General features: G+C 31.0%; 1 protein-coding gene and 1 long non-coding RNA gene across 2 annotated transcripts; one reads left to right on the top strand and one right to left on the bottom strand.

Annotated features, from left to right (window-relative positions):
* Nucleotides 1-1,940: 1,940 nt before the first annotated feature.
* LOC145949697 (uncharacterized) lies at nucleotides 1,941-3,667 on the bottom strand. Its single transcript, XR_014428100.1, has 2 exons — nucleotides 3,215-3,667; nucleotides 1,941-2,195 (listed from the first exon to the last, which is right to left on the bottom strand). It is a non-coding gene; the product is annotated as an uncharacterized LOC145949697 (long non-coding RNA).
* A 17,579-nt stretch (nucleotides 3,668-21,246) lies between these two features.
* Nucleotides 21,247-22,641, top strand: LOC109795334 (thaumatin-like protein 1b). The gene has a single exon (XM_020354793.2). The coding sequence runs from the start codon at nucleotides 21,329-21,331 to the stop codon at nucleotides 22,034-22,036; it is 708 nt and encodes a 235-aa protein (XP_020210382.2). The 5' UTR covers nucleotides 21,247-21,328; the 3' UTR covers nucleotides 22,037-22,641.
* Nucleotides 22,642-23,308: the final 667 nt, after the last annotated feature.

Below are 23,308 nucleotides of genomic sequence, written 5' to 3' on the forward strand. Positions count from 1 at the left end.
AAAAAAATTTGAAAATGGATAATCTATATAGACTAATTTTAAAAATTAAGGGTAAAATTGTTGAATCAAAAGTGAAAACCAAAAAGGCTGATTATTGAAACATATCTCCTTTATATAATAGGTGTAGATTATGTATTATATTATAAAACAAAAAAATATATAATAAATATTACACATAAAATATTAAATATTAATTTAAAATATATATTATAAAATATTATATATATATATATATATATATATATATTATAATGTATACATTAATTTATATAATATATATTAAAATTTTCTTTCAACATTTTATTTTATAATGTTTTAATTTTAACATGTAAATTTAAATTATATTTAAATAAAATATTAAAATGAAAAATAGTATTTAAATAATTTTAAAGAAAATATTTGAAAAATAATTATAATTTTGAGAAAATTGTATAATTTTAAGAAAAGTAACTATATAAATAAAATTATATTTTTATATAATATAGTTAAAAGTATATTTATAATTTGAAATTTTAAATAATTAAATTAAATTTATTTTTAAAAAGTTTTATGTAATTTTAATGAAACAAGTTTTATTTTTACTTGAACATAATTTGTGTCATATCTTAGTGATGTATATTAAACACAAAAAATATAATATAACTATGTTATCTAGTTTTTACCTAATCTCCCCCACTTTTGTCATCAACCTTCTTTTGATTTTATTTTAATTGACCATGTTACAAATGATTGATAGTCTTTGTGTGTAACATCCTATTTTTTAAAATAAATAAATAAATTAATTAAAATATTTATAAATAAAAGAATATATTTTATTATTAAAATAAATGGGGATAGCTCATAAAAAATAATTGAATTAGACTCTAGGTCCAACTCGAAGACTAGAGAAAAATAATGAGAGTTAGATAATTATGTGCTTATTTTGAAAACTTAAATATATGAAGAGAATCAAACGAGCTTGTTGGGGAAAGCTTAGATTGATGGCAGAAGCTACCGGAGGGACATCGCTTCTTGAGACTCGTCATTCCAGGTAGGAGGGAGTGAGATTGTTGAATCCATTAGGCATATATGAGGGATAAGATAGAGGAACGGTCTCTAAGTCATGTTGGTTGTTGAATTTGCTAGCTCTATGTGATTGCTTTTGAATGAATTGATGTTTTATTCTCTTATATTATATGAGTACGAGTGCTAATTGACATCGGATTGAGTAATATATTGGTATAATTGATGTATTAATAGATTAGGGTATATTGTGTATGAACTCGAGAAGCTTGATGGATTAAATGATTTGCATGATTTGAGGGTATATTATTATTATTTGAGTGTGGATAATCTAATTGTCTAATTGGATGATAAATTGAATTAAAATGATGTGTATGAATATATTAGGGGTTAGGGTTGATGTATGGCTTAAGAGTTTTGGTGTAGTTTGTTTAATTTTGAAAATTTTGGTGTGAACATATCTCAGTTTTTGGGTTATTTCTCTCTACATAATAAACCAAATACATTTCTATTTGTTGGGTTAAAAACTAGACATTTGGGGTTATAGTTTAGATTGAGTTATCATATAAAAATGTTAAGAAATAATTGAATTATATAAGTCACAAGATGAGTCTTGTGACACCCTCTACCCCATTATTAATATACAACAAATACAACAATAAAATATTTCTTTTCTTCTTTTTGGGTAAATAAAATCTTTCATAGTTGACAAATATTTCAAATATAACAAGGTAGAAGATTCACATTCGTAACTCATAAATCATAACTCCAGTGTAGAAATTATAAAAGAAAAGAAGTTAAGATTTTCAATACAATTTAGTGTAAAACAAGAAATCATATATATACAAATAATAATAAAGGAAATATAAATTAACTCCAGTAAAGGTGGCAGTGCCTCCTAGTTAGGAATCAATTTATATTTTCCAAATCATGTAATAAAATATAACAAGGATATTCATTCTGGTCTTTTATCAAGAACGTTCAAATTACAATTCTTAACATACATTTTCCTTGAATTATAAACTTTATCTACGTTATCTCTTCGTTAGAAATTACAAAGAAGAGAAACTAAAGTTATTAAAACAATAACATATTAAACTAAAAATAACTATGCCCCGATGTCACATCCTATCAGAGCATGCCCAATTGAAGCCTTTAAGCCTCATCACCAACATCCTCATGATGCTGATCATCTGCAACACAATTTAAAACATATACAAAAACAACAAGGGAGTGAGAAACATCTCACTCAGTTTCAGGTGCAGAAATAACTGCTAGATAGCACACACACACACACAACATATATAAGTCACATGTAAACAATACATAAATAGTCAATATCACATATATATACTCATTTATCATGCTTATGATGTCATGGACTCAACTCATAAATGCATGCATGTGGCGCCATACGGAAGATTCACAATTCATCGTTGGTGACCCTAAGGTACACCTGGTTACATCACTGGTGACCCTAAGGTACACCTTGTTAGCATGTTACATCGTGGGTGACCCTAAGGTACACCTTGTTAGTCGTGGGTGACCATAAGGTACACCTTGTTAGCATGTTACATCGTGGGTGACCATAAGGTACACCTTGTTAGTCGTGGGTATGCGGCCTCAGCGGCACACCTGGAGTAATATATGCATATGATGCATGTCATACATTCATAATCTCATGGACTCAACATTTAACTTATTACATAATTTCATTTAGTACATCATATCATTATTTGTCATAGTATCATAATCATAGTTTGTCTCAATAGTCCATTCTTAGGTCTCATGTCATTTGTCCATATTTCACATGGTCATGTCATCAATACTCCTCATAAGGTCCGCATAGGTATTCACAGAGATCCAGAGAGCATTCTTATTCATATTAAACCTCATGTATTATTAACATTAATTTCATATTCATTTATTACTTCAACAAAGAAAAAGGTAGAGTAAATAGAAAATCAGACAGAACAACGGCACTTTCAACAAAAACAAAATAGAAAATCGGACAGAACAACGGCACCTTTAACAAAAAGCAAAGTAGAGTAAATAGAAATTTAGACAGAACAACGGCACCTTCAACAAAAAGCAAAGTAGAATAAATAGAAATTAAACAGAATAACGACAAAGGATTGGGGGCCAATCCGACAAACAACTATCCAACAATTATCCCCACACCCCTGAGCGAGGTTCTCACTCCCCCCCTTACCTGGATAAGCAGGAGCTGGAACTTGGGCAGGGCCTCCTCCTCTGGATTATCTCTTTCTTCCCTCTCTTTCTTTCTTTCTTTCTTTCTCTTTCTTTCTCTCTCTCTCTCTCTCTCTCTCTTCTCTTTCTCTCTCTAAAATTTCACTTTCTTCCTCTGTATAAAAATTTTCACCCCCCCTGCCCTATTTATAGGCAAACTGGTGTACCCGGAACGGCCCGTATTGAATTCGGAACGGCCCGTTCCGGATCCTTCGAATTTGTGCAAATTTCTCAACTGGAACGGCCCGTTCAAAATCGGAACGGCCCGTTCCCAAAAAGCAGAACGGCCCGTTCTGAAACCAGAACGGCCCGTTCTCAAACCCAGCAGAACGGCCCGTTCTCCCTCCTGAACGGCCCGTTCTCCTTGTTGGAACGGCCCGTTCTGGGCCCGTTCCCAACCTAAAATTTTAGCTTATTTTAAATGCTCAGAACGGCCCGTTCCACTTTCGGAACAGCCCGTTCCGAGTTACTCAAATGCCCCTAATACCTTTATAAAATTACGAAAATGTCATCAACAAAAATAATAATAATAAAAATTTGGGTGTTACAAGTCTCATGTTTTATGCGTGAAAACGTAATGTCTAAAACTTATAAGCTTTGTGAGGACCCTTAGATGACCAAATTATATTTTGTTGTATTCATAAGAGTTGTAGGATTGGATGTTAGTTTTTCAATGACATTGAAATCACTTTAAAAAAAGTGTAGAACTTAAGTTATGATTTAATTAGTGAAAAAATAACAAGTTATTAGTTAGGCTTAAGTACTATGGATTTGTAATTTTTAAAAATAGTCAATTATAAAATCAACTTTTGAGGCCAACATAAAAGTTGTAAATAATTATCTTAGTTTTTTAATAAAATTAAGATTAACATGATAACATAGGTATATCTCTAGATAACGTGCTTAGATCACACAATGTCACAAAAGCTTAAGATAAGAAAAAATAATTTGAGTTATGTTGGTGAGTTATTTTATTCTTTAGGTGCCTGTATGTAATATGAGTAATAATAGTGTATAATGTTATGATGTTTAAGATTCGATGATGATGATGATGTTATAATGATGAATGCTATAATATGTGATGGATGAATAGTATGAGTGATAATAATGTAGAATGTATAATGTTATGTTGTGTGAAGATGTTGTTGTATGAGAATTTATAGAGGTATGATGTTTTGAAGTACTATGAGTAATGTGATGAGATATGATGAATAAGTCCAATGCTACGAACTAGCACTCGAGAAGTGAAGTATGCATACTACGTTATCGTATTAGTGTATTGAGTTCATGCATTCATACTTTGTTTCATGAGATCGATAGTGTGAGTCTATCTAGGTGGGATATCATAGGTTGTCTACCTTTGTCTTAGGGTATTATGGTGGGGAAACCTCTATCAAGAATGAAAGACTACCATGACTAGTTATAATACCTCGATTAGACCGTAATTGACATCCCCTAATGAGGTGGTTTGGGGGGATTGTTGTTGTAGAGTGATCCCTACACTATTCAATGGGGTGATCTTGTTCCATTACTCCTAGGCTATTATGTACACTCAATGATGATAAAGAGATTGGTACCACATGTATTTAGAGTTAGGAGCATACATCTCATGAGTCTTAGTTGATGATTATGTTATATTTGTGATTGATGGAATAAAGGTGATAGATGAAGTGTGATGTATTAAACTGCTACTAATATTGTACAAGAGAATTGATGGAGTATGAGATGTAATTGTTATTTGATTGGTGTGTGTCTATCCTTATGTTTTGTATATGTTGTGATACATGAGATGTATTCACACTCCTTGTGTTTGTATTTTTATTTTTCAGTTAATCATCACTTGTAGGAATAAAACAGATACAAGATGATGAGTTTGAAGAAAGAGAATAATAAAGAAGGGTCTAGCTCTAATAGTGTAAAATAAGGGTCGAGTTTTAGGGTTAATAAATATTTTATGTTGAAGTTTATATTAAGTTGTTTTGTAGTCAAAACTTATTTGATTCAAGATGTTTGTATTGCTTTTTAAATGATGTTTTATATGTTATTGAAGAACGATACGAACCCTTTACAAGCTTATGAGAAACATTATTACATTGTTTTATTTTCTAAAAATTTTTGTAATATTTTATTTGTTAAATCTTTGGGAATGGAAGGGTGTCACACTTTGAGGTGCCAACATTGTTGGTACATCTTGGATTTATAATGATGTCATTACATGTCTCACTTTTCACTTTAAAAAAAAAACTACTTTGTTATCATCATATACACTAGATATTGGATATGATTAAAACTTATCATGTTTTAATCCTATCTTACCACCAAATGGACTCTAAACATCCAATAAAATGGAATGGATGGAGTATATGCTACCAAATAAGATTTCCCCCCTTTTTAGGTGAAAGTAGGTAGCTAATTAAATATGTTGGGTAAAAAACTCTTCCCTTTCCATATGCATTACAATAAGAGAATACACGAAAACATTATAAAAAATAGGAAAAATTGCACGAATTTATTTAATGTGATTTAGATGTACCATGATAACATCTCAATGAATATTTATTATCTCAAACTTATTTAATGTGGTTCAACTCATATGCTTACATTTTTCCATAACATCTCATATGACCCTTTCTCACATTTAGGGAAGTAAACCTTTTCTATGTGTTCAATGATTTTCTCATCTCAAGAGTTTTTTTAATCAATCTTGCATTCTAAATCTTAAAAGAAGAAACAAAATTTTAAAATAAATGCAATATTTTAATTTTAAAAATACCCTAATAAAATCATATTATTTTTCTATATATAAACAATATTTTAGAGATTTAAAATTGGAAATTTGAATTGTTATTCTAACAATTCCTCCCTAAGTTAAAATTTTCAAATTTCATCTTTAATTATTGGATCATGGATGCTTGTCACAATCATGTTGTTGCTACACAATATTTATTGTTAGCTACTACCAACAAAGCACATCACTTGATTTATACACTACCATGAAGGCTTTTGACATGCAAATCCATCATTAATTTCATCAAATTTCAATACTCATGTGATAGGTCACCACTCACCATGCTACACAAACCTAACTTTGATATCACTATTGGGACATCATAAAAGAAATAGGAAAAGATCCCTTAAATTTACTTATTGTGATTTGACTTCTCATGTCTATGTTCATGACAACATCTCAATCCATATTCTCAAATTTATTTTTATTATGGTTTATCTCATTATGCCTACATTTACAACAACAATTCATATGATTCTCTCTCTTGATGACCTCTCTCTACAATGTACGTAAGATAATTTTTCTCATCTCAATGAACTCTATTTATTAATCTTGCATCATAATCTTAAAAGATCACAAGAATTTAATTAATATAATATTTTAATTCTTAACAATATCATCATAAAAGGATAATATATTTTTATATATTTAAACTATTTTCAAAATTTAAAATGAAAATTTTGAATTCTTATCCCATAAATACGCGAATCTCACGTACTTACAGCCAACACTTCAATGTAGGGGAGGAAATTGTATTCAATTCCATCGCTAGTGCTTCTGCACCAAACATTATTTTAAAAAATAATTGTGCGTTCAAGAATATGTTATACCCCTTGTAATATTTAGTTTTTTTTAAAGAATAATAAATTGTACTCAATAATATAAATTATATATTTTCTTAATAAGAAAATAAATTTATTAACAAATACATAAATAGATAACGTAGAAAGAGTGCTAAGCTACTATAATACAAATTTAGTTTATGGATTTGCCTCATTTTGGAGTAAATAAAAAAAATTAAAATCTCTAAATGACATGTAAAACTAGTAAGCCCAATGGTTACAAGACGACATTCTATGCTTGTAGCCTTGGGTTCAACTCCTAACTCTAACATATTATTTTTATATTTTTTTTATTACAATGCTTTTTACAAGACAAAACCAAAATAAACTTTATAACTTAAATAAAATAGAAACAACATTAAAATATCCCACTTAGACCTTTTAGCTCTCCATGCATGCTATACATATTATCGACCTTGTCTCCTCTATGTGTTGAGCCTTCAACAATTGGGCCTCTAGTAGATTGTCCACCTCTTGTTACAATGCCTCGTGACCTTTCTAAGCCTGCCTCTGATGATGGGTCCAACTAAGTTTTGAAATAGGTCTTGATCTTGATGCTCTTCATCATAGGCTTGGGCTTGCTGATCATTCTTTTCATGGACTTGAATTTTGACGTCCACATCATTCCCTTCTTCTTGAGAAGGATTTGATATCAAATCCAAAGGTTCATCATCTACATTGAAAAGAGACAAGTTAGAAAAATTGAAAGTAACACTTACCCCATACTCACCTAGAAGATCAATTTTATAAACATTATCGTTGATCCTCTCTAATACTTGAAAAAGACCATCTCCCCTTGATTGGAGTTTGGACTTCCTTTACTTAGGGAACTTGTTTTTCCCCATATGAACCCAAACCCAATCACTAGGTTTAAAAACAAGATTCTTTTGCCCATTGTTAGCTTGCTTGGCATAAGTCTCAATTTTCTTTTCAATTGTTCCCTTTACGTGTTCATGGAGTTTCTTTACATATTCAGCCTTATCTTTTGCATCCTTATGCTTAAAAACATAAATATTAGGCATAGATAATAAATCAAAGGTGTCAAAGGATTAAATCCATACACAATTTCAAATGGTGAGTAATAAGTTATGCTATAGACAATCCTATTATAAGCAAATTCTACATGAGGCAAACATTCTTCCTAAGACATAAGATTCTTCTATAAAAGTCCTAAGCAAAGTGCCTAAAGTCCTACTCACTACCTCAATTTATTGTCCATCTGTTTGTGGATGACAAGTAGTAGAGAAAAGTAACTCAGTACCAAGCTTACCCCATAATGTTCTCCAAAAGTGACTTTGGAACTTGGTATCCTTATTACTTACAATGCTCCTGGGTAGTCCATGGAGTCTCACAACTTCCTTGAAAAAAAAGTCACCTACATGGCAAGCATCATTATCCTTTTTATAGGGTATAAAATGTGCCATTTTTTTAAAACCTATCAACAACCACAATAGCAAAATCCTTGCCATTCTTTGTTCTAGGAAATCCCAAAAAAAAGTCCATAGATATATCCATCCAAGGAAAATATGGAATAGGAAAAGGAGTATATAAACCATGTGGCATCACTTTTGATTTTGCCTTTTTACACACAATGCAATGTTGACAATATTTATACACATCATGTTTCATATGAGGCCAATAAAAATACTCATGCAATGTTTCTAAAGTCTTATGGATCCCAAAGTTTCCTATTAGCACTCCCTCACAAGCTTCTCTGACTAAGAGATTTCTAACAGAACACTTTGGCACACACAATCATTTCTCTTTGAACAAATAACCATTATGCCTAAAGTAACCATTTTTGCTCAAAGTTTCACAAGTAGCATAGATTTCAACAAAATCAACATCATATTCATACATTTCTTTTAAAGATTCAAGTCCAAACATTTTGGTTTCAAGAGTAGAAAGAAATACATGCCTCCTAGACAAGGCATCAGCTACAATGCTCCCTTTCCACTTTTTAGATTTTATGACATATGGAAACTGCTATAAAAACTCTACACACTTTGCATGTCTTTTATTTAACTTCCTTTGGCCCTTTAGGTACTTTAAGGACTCATGATCACTATGGATTACAAATTCCTTAGGCAAGAGATAGTGTTGCCAAGTTTTCAAAGCTCTCACCAAGACATATAATTCCTTATCATAAGTGGGATAGTTTAGGGCACCCCTTTTTAACTTCTAACTAAAATAAGCAATTAGATGACCCTCTTGCATCAGAACAGCCCCAATACCCGCATTAGATACATCACAATCAATTTCAAAAGATTTAACAAAATTAGGCAATGCAAGAATAGGGGCATTAGTCAATTCACGCTTAAGGGCAACAAATGTATTTTATTTCTTTTCTTCCCATTTAAACCCAACATGTTTTTTTTTTATTGATTTCATTCAAAGATGTAGCCAAGGTACTAAAATTTTAACAAATCTCCTATAATAACTAGTCAAGCCATGGAAGCTCCTCACTTCGCTCACATTTTTAGGGGTAGGTCATTCTTATACTTTTTCTCTGTCCACTCAAACCCCTTTATCATTCATAACAAAACCTAGGAACAAAATTTGATCAGTGTAAAAGGTACACTTCTCAAGATAAGCATATAATTATTCTTGCCTAAGAACTTTCAAAACAACTTTCAAATGACCAACATGCTATTCAAAAGTGGTGCTATAAATCAGAATATCATCAAAATATACCACAAGCCAAAAAATTCTCTCAAAACATGGTTTATTAATCTCATGAAAGTTTTTGGGGCATTAGTTAACCTAAATGGAATTACAAGCCACTCATACAACCCATGTTTTGTTTTAGAGGCAGAGTTTTCCATTCATCTCCCTCCCTAATCCTAATTTGATGCTACCCACTCTTTAAATCAATTTTAGAAAATACATAAGAACCATATAGTTCATCCAACAAATCATTTAACCTGGAATGAGGTACCTATACTTGATGGTAATATTATTGATTGCCCTGCAATCTATGCATATCCTCCAAGACTCATCCTTTTTAGGCACCAATGTGACTAAGATAGCACATGGGCTCATGCTTTCTTGCACCCATCTGTTACTCACCAATTCCTCTACTTGAGCTTAAATTTCCTTGGTTTCTTGAGGGTTGTTTCTATAGGATGGCCTGTCAGGTAGAAATGCTCTTGAAATAGGATCAATGTGATGCTCAATTCCTCTTAGAGGTGGTAATCCTTTTGGCACTTCCTTTGTGAACTGATCTTGAAATTCTTGTAAGACAGATTCAATGCTATAAGGAAGTACAATTGAATTAGAATTTTCAAAAATCAAGGTGTTACTCTTGTAGTAAATCAAGAACAGGGGTTTGTGTGCAAAAAACATCTTTTCATCTAACTCACTTGGGCTAACCCATTCAACTTGACCTCACTTGTTTCACTCTTGCTATCAAGTGTTTAACTATTACCCTCAAGTGTTTCACTCTTTTTATTTTTATGCTTTTTAGGTATTTCACTCTTTGTCTCAAGTGTTTCATTTTTCTCTCTTTTCTCTTGCGCTCTCTTTTCTCTTATTTGTATTTGATCCTCACACTAGTGGAAAATCAGCATATTACGTCACCCCTTTTACTTCGGAAAAACAAAAATTTGACGTATAAAAAATGCGGTGGCATTTTTGTAATTTTCGCGAACTTTTTTACGTCGGACCTGGTAAGGTCTGACGTAAAAAGTCAAATCTATGTCGGAGGTATGTTGTGTCCGACGTAGATTTGACATTTTACGTCGGACCCTACCAGGTTCGACGTAAAAAAGGACGCAAATTTGAATAAGAGAGCGCGAGGCACACCGCGCGCATTCACTCTTCATCACTTTTCATTTTTTCTCTATAAATCCTCTCCCTCTCCTTTGTTACTAAATCATTTTTTTGTCTTTTGCAGAGGGATGAACTCTTTGTTACTCATTCGCACATTGTTGCTGCTCCTCAGGTATGAATCAAGGTTTCGTTAGCACTTTTCTACTTCGCATTGCTACTTTGGCTATCTATTTTATTCGATTTTTTGGTTGTTCTATTTGTATAGGTAGTGGGCGTTTTCTTTTGGGTTGTTCTACGAAGCAAAATGGCTTGTTCTGATTGCAGAACAGGCCGTTCTGCTTGCATTCTTATGCTTTTTTTTTTTCACTACTTTTTTACGTCGGATTTCGTAATGTCCGACGTAAATTTACGTCAATTTTGCAGGTCCGACGTAAAATTTACGTCTCTTGCTTCTACGTCGGTATATTTTCTGACGTAAAAAGCTCAAAATATCCGACGTAGTACACCTCTTTTGTACTAGTGTCACAAGCCTCACTAAGAGATAATGGTTTGAAAACAATTTTTCTGATCATTATGCTTGAAAGAAATTTTGTTGGTGAATCCATCATGTATTGCTTTGGTGTCATACTACCATGGTCATACTAAAAGGATATGACTTGCCTCCATTAGAACCACCTCACATAGCACCCTATCATTGTACCTACAATTTGAGAAACACACATCCACCTGCTGGCTCACTATCATCTCTCCATCTTCACTAAGCCATTGAAGTTTGTACAACCTAGGATGTGGGTTAGTCTTCAAATTTAATTTGGACACCAATCTGGAACTGACCATATTTGTACGACTTTCACCATCCACTATCAAATAAAACAATTTACCATTGATGGAACACCTAGTGTGAAAAATGTTTTCTCCTTGGTTTCACTCCAATGGTTGCATTTGACTTCCTAGCAACCTCCTAACTATCAATATATCATCTTGTAGTAGTTCCTTTTCTATCTCCTCCTCCTCTTCTTCTTCACTAGCCAAGGATTCAATTGTAGTTTCCCCATAATATCCTTCATGATCATTGTTCTCCTAGTTTGACATTCAGATTCAATGTGTCCTCTACCCAAGCATTTAAAGCACTTGTGATGTTTTTGGTCCCTGTTTTTGAAGATGATGTATTAGGTTTTGTTAGTGATTTTTCCATATGGAGAAGTCACTACTGGATTGGATAAAGATCCCCCTCCTCCTTAGGCATGTCCCTCCAATTCGGATTGTAAGAACTCAAGGAATTTCTCCTTGCAATGCTCTTCCTCTTGAGTTTTTTTTCAACTTGTAATTCCTTATGTAATAATTCTTCTAACTCTACATACTCATACAACTCCACAACATCTCTTATATTTAGGTTCAGTCCACTGAGAAAATGAGCCATTGTTGCCTCATTATCTTCCTCTATATTGGCTATCATAAGTGTTATCTCCATCTTTTTATAGAACTCTTCAACAGTCATACTATCTTGTGAAAGCTTTTGCAGTTTTAGATGTAAGGTCCTATTGTAGCTGGTTGGAACATACCTCTTTCTCATGACTTTTTTCATTTCAACCTAAGTATCAACTTCTGGTTCCTCATCTCTCAACCTTTCCCTCTAATATTTATTCCACTAGATAAGTGCATAGTCTAAAAATTTAGCTGTTGTGAGTTTGACCTTCTACTCCTCAATGTAGTAATTGCAAGAAAACATATGTTCAATATTCATCTCCCACTCTAGATAAGCATCTAGATCACTCTTACCTTTTTTCTAGCTCTTTTATTTCCATTGTTACCTCCAACATCTTGATTTAGTTGATTTTCAATTCCTTCAATCTTTTCATAGAGATCTTCATTATTTTGCGTCATCAATCTTTGCATTTGTGTAGTTATAGCTTCAAGTAACAATCTTTGAGCTTCATCCAAATTAGGAGGGTCACCACCACCTACTCCTGTCATAATTTAAGCTAAAGAAACAAAAGTGACAATAAAGAATCCCACCACATTTCTCACGTGTTTGTAATCAAAGATATATCACTCGTGTTTAGTGTTCTCTTTAATGGTTTTTTCTATAATTGTTCTCTCTTGCCTTTTTTCACTCGTTCTCTAACTCGAGGTTCTTACAAGAATCAAGCAATCTTTAATCAAAATTCACCTTTTCAAGATAGCAATCATAAGGCTCAAACAATAGAATTTTATCACCAAACAAATGAGAAGTAGCAAAGAACAATTCCATTACCTATAAGCAAGCAAGACAAACATGGAATTATATGGAAAACAATTATTAAAAAAGACAATTGATACTTAAGAATTTTATCAAACAAGTAGTGTATATATGATATAACAACGCTATATATATATATGTATATATATTTGTTCTATTTTTTTATCAATTTCAAAAATTGCACAACTAGGTAAACTTTTTTTTCCTTAACTTGGCTGAATTCTTGTTCAAAATTCAAAAGATGATAGATGCAAAGCAATATGTAAATAAAAATTCACAGAAACAAAGAAATAAAATGGACAGTACCCGTGATGAACAGTAACGATGAATAGTCATGAACAATGCCCATGAACAACAATGTGAACAGTAATAACTTGAACCTTGCTCTGAATACCAAATGATGTGACTCAAAATTGGGATTTTTTAAAATTGGAAATTCAGGAGTTGGGATTTGGAATCAGTTAGAATTGGAGAATTTTTTTAAAAAAAAATTCAAATGAAGAAAACAAGAAAGGAATGAAAGGTGCCACAAACAATGTTGTTTGATAAGCCTAAGGATCACCACAAGAATTGGAGAATTCTTGATAAGATCAAAAGATGCAAGGAAGAACCCTAGCAGAGCTAAATCTCATATTTTAGAAAATGATCAAATGTCCCTTCCATTCTAGAATCCAAAAGGATTAATACAAATTTAAATTATGGGTTTGCCTCATTTTGGAGTAAATAAAAGAAAATTAAAATATCTAAATGACATGTAAAATTAGTAAGGCTAGTGGTTACAAGACGACATTCTATGCTTGCAGCCCTAGGTTCAACTCCTAGCTCCAACATATTATTTTTATATTTTGTTTTTTATTATAAAGCAAGACAAAATCAAAACAAACTTTAGAACTTAAACAAAATAGAAATAACATTAAAATTATCTCCTAATTGGGCCTCCTACTCTCTATGCAAGTTATACATATAATCGACCTTGTCTCCTCCATGTGTTGAGCCTTGAACAATTGAGTCTCCAGTAGATTACCCACCTTGTGCTGCAATGCCTCTTAGACCTTTCTAAGTCTGCCTCATGGGTCCAACTAAGTTTTGAAAAAGGTCTTGATCTTGATGCTCTTCATCATAGGCTTGGGCTTGCTAATCACTCTTTTCATAGGCTAAGTTTTGATGTCCACATCACTTTCTAATGTGTCTACAGCCACATTAGCTTTACACTAATGATAATGCAACTTAAAATCATAATCCTTCAAAATATTCACTCATCTAATTAGCCTTATATTCAATTCTTTAGAGAAAATAATATTTGAAGCTCTTATTATTACTAAAAACATGACAAACTTATGACTATATATATAGTGTCTCCAAATCTTAACTGCAAAATAATGGGTGCTAATTTTAAATCATGGTTTGCATAGTTTTTCTCATGTGGTCTTAGTTACCTAAAAACATAAACAACTACCTTCTTATCTTGCATGAGTACAAAACTTAGGCCTAGTTTAGATGCATCATAATCAATTTCAAAAAGTTCATTAAGGTCAAGTAATACTAACATAGGTGAGATAATTAACCTTTTGTTTTAGTTCTTTGAAACATTTCACATTTTTTTATCCACACGTAAAGGCTTGACGCTTTCTTAGTAAGTTGAGTCAAATTAAGGCATATCAATCTCGGAGAATCCTTCAATAAATCTCCTATAATACCTAGCCAAAGCTAGAAAGGTATGAATTTCAGCTTTGGTGTTTCCCAATGCAAAACCACTTCTACTTTGGTTAAGTCTACAAATATTCCATTCTTGGATATCCATGCATGTCCCTAAAAGATATTAACTCTTTTAACCAAAACTCACATTTAGACAAGTTAACATACAATTAATTATTTGTCTTTCAAAATTGTAAAAATAATCCAAATATGTTCATCATGCTCCTCATGAGTCTTGGAGTAAATGAGAATGTCATCTATATAAAGACAATTACAAAGTGATTTAGAAATGAGTGAAAAAATATGTCCACATAGTCCTTGAATCCTATAAAAGCATTTAGTTACACTACAAGAAATGTTACATATAGTGACATACAAAAAGTCTCACTATAGGTATAATATATGTAGGTATATATCTACTTAACATATAGTTACATACAATTTTAATGTTGATTTGGAATGAGATTTAACAACATATTTTGTGACACTATAGCTTATACCTACACTTTTTAACAGTATACTGACATACTTATAAATTAAATTTTAATATTTTAAATAAATTATTAATTAATTTAATATATTTATTTACCTTAAATCAAGCATATAAAATTCAAAAAATGTATTTATCCTTGTTTTTTTTTCTTATAATTATCAACTATTAATAAAATACTAACTTAAAATCTTATCTAATTATATATAATATTCTCATATCAAATTTAAAACCAGATATTAGTTATACAACAATATTAAGATCATATAGTAAATTGTCAATAAGATTCTAGTTAAATAATTTAAAATAATTAATGTTTCAATTATATTGTTAATTAGCAAATAATTTATTTTAAAACTAATTAATTTTTTATATTAATTATTAGTAAAATTTAATAACTTTTAATTTAACAATTAATTGGATCGATAAAATTCAACACACACCATGAGTTATTGAGCGGAATAACTTTACCAAGAGTTATTTTGTAAGTTATCTTAAATCAAACATATAAAATTCAAAAAATGTATTTATCCTTGTTTTATTTTTTAATTATCAACCATTAATAAACTACTAACTTAAAATCTTATCTAATAATATCATAATATTTTCATATCAAATTTAAAATCAGTTCTTACATTTTTCGACAAATATAAATTTGTCTGAAATATTTCATCAATAATATAGCTTTTCCTACAAAAATTTTCTCATCGAAAATATAAATTTTTCAACAGATTTAATTTTGTTTTATAATAAATCATCTTCGATTAATATAACATTTTGTATATATGATTTAAGAGTAAAAGATTTTTAATTTAACGGTTGAATTTATAAAATTCACATTTAATATAAAGTTATACGTCATCTTGTAACTGATTTTGTCTAAAAAATAATAGATAATCATACCCTTAACTGATTTTTCTTTTATATATTCTAATTTTATTTGTAATAATATGGTTATATATTTAAATAGTTTAATTTTAATAATTTTTTAAGTATATTTTTGTCTTTTCACTTAAAATATTTAAATTTCTATATTTTAATTTAAATTATTGTTTAAGTATATTTTTGTCTTTTTGTCTTAAAATTTTGAATTTCTATATTGTAATTTTAATAAATTTTTATTTCTATTATTTATTAATTCTTTTCTTTTTTAATGTTTTATAACTATTAAAATTTTATAATTTTAATCTCTCTAATTTTATCTTACTTTTTATTTTATAAATATAATTTGGATTATTCATTTTATAATTAAATTAATTTTTTTTAAATTTTTTATGAGTTTACATTATAAAAATGTATTGAAACCCTTCAATCTTTATGAATGAACTTGTTTTGATTTACATAATTATAATTGATTTAATATCTTTAAATAGGATAATTATTTAATACAATTTTGAATTAAAAAAAAAAATTCACAGAATTTCCCACGGATTTATCCGTGGGTAATTTCCCACGGATTTGTCTGTGGGTAATTTCCCATGGACTAATCCGTGGGTAATTTCCCACGGATTAGTCCGTGGGAAATTTCTCACGGATAAATCCGTGGGAAATTACCCACGGATTAGTCCGTGGGAAATTACCCACGGATAAATCCGTGGGAAATCCGTGGGAAATTCTGTGAATTTTTTTTTAATTCAAAATTTTATTAAATAATTATCCTATTTAAAGATCAATGAAAGTTTTCATGAAAATGACATGCATAGTATTGGATATAATTTAGAAATAAATGATAGATACATATATATGATATTTGTATAACATAATTTAACTTTTTTCTCCTTATTTAATTAATAACGTTATTTTCAAAGAGATGAGTGATTTTTAATAATTAAAGAAAAGATATGGTATTCTTAAATTTGAACGTCATGTGTTGGTATTTTAAGTAAAAAAAAAACACATTTATGCTAATTAGTTTATAATTTATAATAACCTAAACATATAATTATATATAGGTAATATAATATAAGTCATACCTCACACACTTTGATTTATATTTATCTTATTTATATTTTGAAAACACCCATATAATAATGAAAATATTATATAGTGCATTGTTGTGTGTATCGATGCGATTAGGATTGGTTGCATTTGAAAAATAATTGGCTTAAATTTTATTTAATAATTTCAGACGGATTTAAATCCGTGGGAAATTCTGTTCAGAAATTTCAGATGGATTTAAATCCGTGGGAAACTCTGTTCAGAAATTTCAGACGGATTTAAATCCGTGGGAAATTCTATTCAAAAATTTCAGACGGATTTAAATTCGTGGGAAACTCTGTTCAGAAATTTCAGACGAATTTAAATCCGTGGGAAACTCTGTTAAGAAATTTCAGACGAATTTAAATTCGTGGGAAATTCTGTTCAGGAATTTCATACGGATTTAAATCCGTGGGAAATTCTGTTCAGAAATTTCAGACGAATTTAAATCCATGGGAAATTCTCTCAAAAATTTCAGATGATAGATTCGAAGACTTGTGGTGGTAAATCATACAAGCAACAAATAGAGTTAATTAAGTAGGGTGCAATTTTAGCATAACAGAATATCTATGCTAATCATATAATCAATTTCATGCATGTGAACGTTGATGTGCATCGAATAAACAAAATGTATATTGACTGTAGAAATCATATCCTTCATTCGATGTTAACAGAATTACAATTCGTAAGGATAATGAAAAGGATTCAGAAGACTACACTAAGCTATGCTACGCTACGCTAAAAAGGAAAAAGAAATGGTGGTCGAGAAATCGTACCCAGCCTTCTCGTGCACGTGAGCCATATGCGCAAGCGAAGAGTGCGTGTGAGGTTTTGTGAGTTTGAGATTTCTGACCCCTTGCTACGAGCATGACTCGTCAATTTATAGAGATTTGGGGAATTGAATTAATTGTATCTGACGTGACCCAAATGCATAACCGCTCTAAACCTCCACATTGTGGTTCATTTTCGGGCATGTCTCTTGATAACTCCTGGAATCGCTTATAACTTCCCTAAATTGTTCTCCAGTCTTGACACTCATCCCTCGATTTACTTCGATCGCTCTTAATCATGTCTCTTTTACGTTCTTCATTCTGAGAGGTTGCGAAGTATGCTCGTGTATGTCCAGATCCCCGGGATTTCGAGTGACCTACGAAAACATATACTTGAGTGTTTCCTGATTCTTCTTGTACTTTGAGAGGTTTCGAAGCCGTGTGGCCTTTTCATGAGCAGCAGCTTCAAGGTTCAAGGCTTTCGAGTGTTTCAAGAAAAGTGTCTTCGCGTATCTCTTGATTCTCCTCAGGCTTCGTATATCTCTACTTCAGAAACTTCTCCGCTCTTTTCCGATCATCTAAGATATCGAGAACCCCTGTATTTCAAGTATCTTCGAATTCTCTTTTCTGGTACTAACAGGTCCCTTATAATATTTGTTTGTTTCAATTTAGTCCCACTTTAGTTTTTGGTTTCAATTGGGTCCCTAATAATTTAAATTATTGCAATGTCGAACTTCCGTCCAAATTATTTAAACGGAGTTAACTGTTGGCCACGTGGATGCCACGTAGATGCATAAGTGGATCCAAATTTCTTAAATACACCTGGAACCAGAACGGCCTGTTCTGAAACCAGAATGGCCCGTTTTGTTGCACTCATGTTGTGTGTTAATTTTGTATCTGTTATGGTTTTAGAACATGCTGTTCTGGATTCAAAACGGCCCATTCCAGAACGTCAACTACATACGTACGTTCAACAAAATACCGCAATGTGATTCAAAAATTGAAAATAAAAATTCATAACATATTATAAACTCAAAGACAGAAATATGGTTCAAAAACTGAAAACAAAAATTCAAAACATAACATATACTAAAAAAGTTCAAAGAAATTATTGGGAAGAAAAATCATCTGGATAACGTTGAAGCTGGTGCCAATAATACATCTTATCCACCATATAACACTGAATGGCTGATAGGATATCAACATTATCTACCTGTACATGTGGTTGTGTGGTAAAATATTGGTTCTGTGTATTCTCTTCCTTTACTTTAGGTTGTATCTCCTCAAGAACAAGTTATTGTTGTTGGGGTACATCGTCAATGACTTCAAGGGGAAACACTATGATGTTTCATCCTTGACTGTATATTATCAATTTGGTAGTAAGTGGTTCACTCTAGTTTGACTAACAATGAAATAAAACCTGCTACCATTGTCCTTAGTGATACATTACATTGTCCTTAATGATACACTGTATAGCCCAAATGTTTAGCAATTGAAGTTATCAATCCCCATTGACAATATTACCAAATCCAATATTTGAAATGCTTTGTACCTTGGGTCTTTTTCCTTGTACGATTCACAACCGTGAACGATGATTATCGATCGTTTGTGTTTGACATTCTAGAACCAGAACGACCCGTTCTGAAACCAGAATGACTCGTTCTAGTTACACTATTGGTGTGTTAATTCTGCATCTGGAACGACTCGTTCCAGGTACAAAATAACACACCAAGAGTGCAACTAAATAGACCGTTCTGGTTCTAGGTGTATTCAATAAATTTGGCATCCACATATGCATCTACGTGGCATCCACGTGACATTCACGTGGCCAACAATTAACTCCGTTTAAATAATTTGGACGGAAATCTGACGTTGCAATAATTTAAATTATTAGGGACCAAATTAAAATAAAAAATTGAAGTGAGACTAAATTAAAACAAACAAATATTATAAAAGGACTAAATTAATATTTTAACCTTTATACATAACCTAAAAGTCGTATCTTTCTTTTTTAATTACTAATAAAATAAGACCTCCCAAGTTGATGCACTAAAACAAAAGAATTGTTTTTCATGTAACTCTTCTAATTGTATCTTCAATTTAACTAACTCCTAATTTGACATCTTATATGTGCTATTGTAATTGGCCCAATACAAGACATTAAATAAATTGAAAATTCAATTTTTCATATCAACTGGCAAACCAAGAATGCCATATGGAAATACTTTAAGAAAATTTTGCATAATTGCTTTATTTTTTAAATTGACTTCCACATTCACTTCTATAAAAGATAATAACAAAAATCTTTTAATTTTATTTTTCGAAAATGTATTTATTCAATCGACAGGTGAAATCATAAGATCGTCATGATTGAGAAAAATTACATACTTCTTTACACGGTTGAAACTTGAGAAGGTCATAAATAAAAATAACTATTCCATACCTAAAAATATATCTATTACAAAGGTCGGACGATTAAAATCGTTGTTCTTTATAAAAAAAATCGTGGTTAAAAATAACTATTCCATACCTAAAAATATATCTATTACAAAAGGTAGGACGATTAAGTTCGTTGTTCTTTATAACAAAAAAAAAAAAAATAAATAAAAAAATCGTGGTTGACCCCCACAGGACCACCATCTAGAGGACAGCAGTAACTTTTCGAGAGAAAAAACTGAAATACATTTCTAATTTCTGAAATTTGAATTGCATGCATATGTTATCGGTCTTTTAATTTATATTTATTTAATTAATAAAGTTGCATATAGTTTTGAAACTAAATAATTAAACATGTGTTATCAAAGTAAAAATTTAATTTTAATTAAAAATAATACCAATAGATATTATAAAAACATATATAAAGTGTATATTATGAAAACATTATTACGTGTGAATTCAATACCTCATATCCAAATTTCCTCACGTGCCCGACACGAATAGTTGAAAATTCCAGCCTCGTAGCATTATATATAGCAAGACACGTTGGAACTCATACCTCACCAGCAAACTTGCAAAAACAAAAGCACAACCCCTACGGAAATAAGTAACCATAAATGATGAGAACTCGTTTTGCTATATATCTTAGCTGTGTATTCCTCTTCTATGGTACATTAATTCAACTTTACAAATTTCATTCGACCACTTCTCTTTCTATTTTTTTTATTGACTTAATTGTTCATTTTATATTTTATACATTGCAATTGTGCAACTTTAATATCTGGGTTCCAAATCCAATCGCATAAATTAGGTCCTATGCATATTTCAATTATGATCCCTTCTTCAAATTTTTTATTTATTAAATGTTTAACAAATTTTGTTATTATTACACTAGACGATGACATGATAGATGATGTATTGCACCAATCTGTGGATTATTTATGGTAAATCTAAAATATAATTTATATATTTAAAAATATTTGTTTATATATAATTTATTATAAAGTTTAATTTTACGATAAATATGTTATATGTATATTTCACGTACTAAAATACTAATTTTATAATATGAACAAATATTTTGGTTGGCATGCAGTGGCTCAAGGAGCGAAGGTTACATTCACAAACCAATGCACATACACAGTATGGCCAGGAACCCTAACGGGTAGCCCACCTCAACTGAAAACAACGGGTTTCGAGTTGGCTTCAGGAGCCTCCAATTCTGTGGACCTTCCATCTCCATGGTCGGGTCGGTTTTGGGCTCGAACCGGATGCTCCGACAGCAACGGAGGGTTCACCTGCGCCACCGGTGACTGCGCCTCCGGCCAAGTCACATGCAACGGCGACGGTGGAAAGCCACCCGCAACTTTGGTGGAGATTACCATAGCGCCAAACGGAGGACAAGATTTCTACGACGTGAGCAACGTGGACGGGTTCAACGTGCCCGTGTCGGTGACCCCGCAAGGTGGGAGCGGTGAGTGCAAAACCTCGATTTGTAAAACTGATAACATCAACGCTGCGTGCCCCACAGAGCTCCAAATCAAAGGCTCCGACGGGAACGTGATCGCTTGCAAGAGTGCTTGCGTGGCTTTCGGGGAAGATCAATATTGTTGCAAAGGAGCATATAACAGTACCGAAACATGTCAACCTACCAAATACTCTTTGTTTTTCGAGAACCAGTGTCCCGATGCTTATAGCTACGCTTTCGATGATATAAACAGCACTTTCACCTGCTCCCAAGGGCCTGACTATGCCATCACATTCTGTCCTAATTGAGAATCCTCGACCTCTACAAAAGACACACTTTGTTGTTGCTCCTCAATTAATCAGTATAAATAAGTGCATATATACCATTACCAATTTATATAATGAGCCATAGGTGAGGCATAAATAAAGCATTATGTGTGCTTTTGGTGACGACATGAGTAAGGGCATACCGGTATATATATTATAAACACTTTGTTGCTTATATTAGAAAAAGTATATGATTTTTGTTGACATGATTATTAGTTAATCAGTTAATGCATATTTGTACGCTTTTAATGATTGTATTAATGAATTATGTTGCGTACGTGTTACTCAAGTTGTATAATTTTAGTTTTCAAAATTTTAACCGATTAAATCTAGTCACTCAAGTGTTCAAGTATTACTATCATGTGATTTTAATTCTTTAATTTCTAATTGCGTAATTATAATATCTTAAGTGTTAAACTTATGTAACTTTAATTTTTTTTTATTAAAAATTTAATAATTTTGTTGATACGACAGTAACAAGTGATATAATATATTGTACTTCTAATTAATTTTCTTCTATTATATTTATTTTATTTTAAAAGTATTGTGATATATACTAATTTATATTCCTAAAAATATTAATTTATCTATAAATATATTAATATATATATATATATATATATATATATATATTTTGTTTAGTAACAACAAATAAATATTATTTTACATGAATGAAAATTATAATATATGTATCTTAAATAGTTTAACAATTTCATAATTTTAAAACATTATATATATATATATATATATATTATAATTTAAAATTATTATATTTTAAAAGGGAGGGACTAAAATTATACAATTACGATATTTAAAAGATTAAAATTGTTCGATTAAAATATTAGAGACTAGAATTAAATATATTGTGACACTACATTAACTAAATTTTTTTAATTAAAATCTTCAAAATCAAAATTATATAATTGTAATATTTGAAAGTAAAAAAGGCAATTAAGCCATGTATTATCATTGAATTTTTATAATTTTAATAAACTCTGTGATTAGTTTGTTCTGGCGTTTTGTTTGTGTCGTACATCGATCGGAGGTATTTTAAAAGGCCTCAAGTCTCACATTTGCTTGAATGTATATTAGCATCTGTGTTTATATATTAATTTGCATAAAAGATGTTTCATGTTTCAAGGAGACAAGCAAACGGTATAAGTTCTCGCGTGCGAGGATGGTCTTGTGGGTGTGTGGTTTATGGTTTTGGGGTTTTGAATTTCTTAATAATTTAAATATTTTAATTAATTTTAT

This window comes from Cajanus cajan, chromosome 7, assembly GCF_000230855.2.
Source record: "Cajanus cajan strain Asha chromosome 7, NIPB_CcT2T_4, whole genome shotgun sequence".
Classification (NCBI taxonomy): domain Eukaryota; kingdom Viridiplantae; phylum Streptophyta; class Magnoliopsida; order Fabales; family Fabaceae; genus Cajanus; species Cajanus cajan.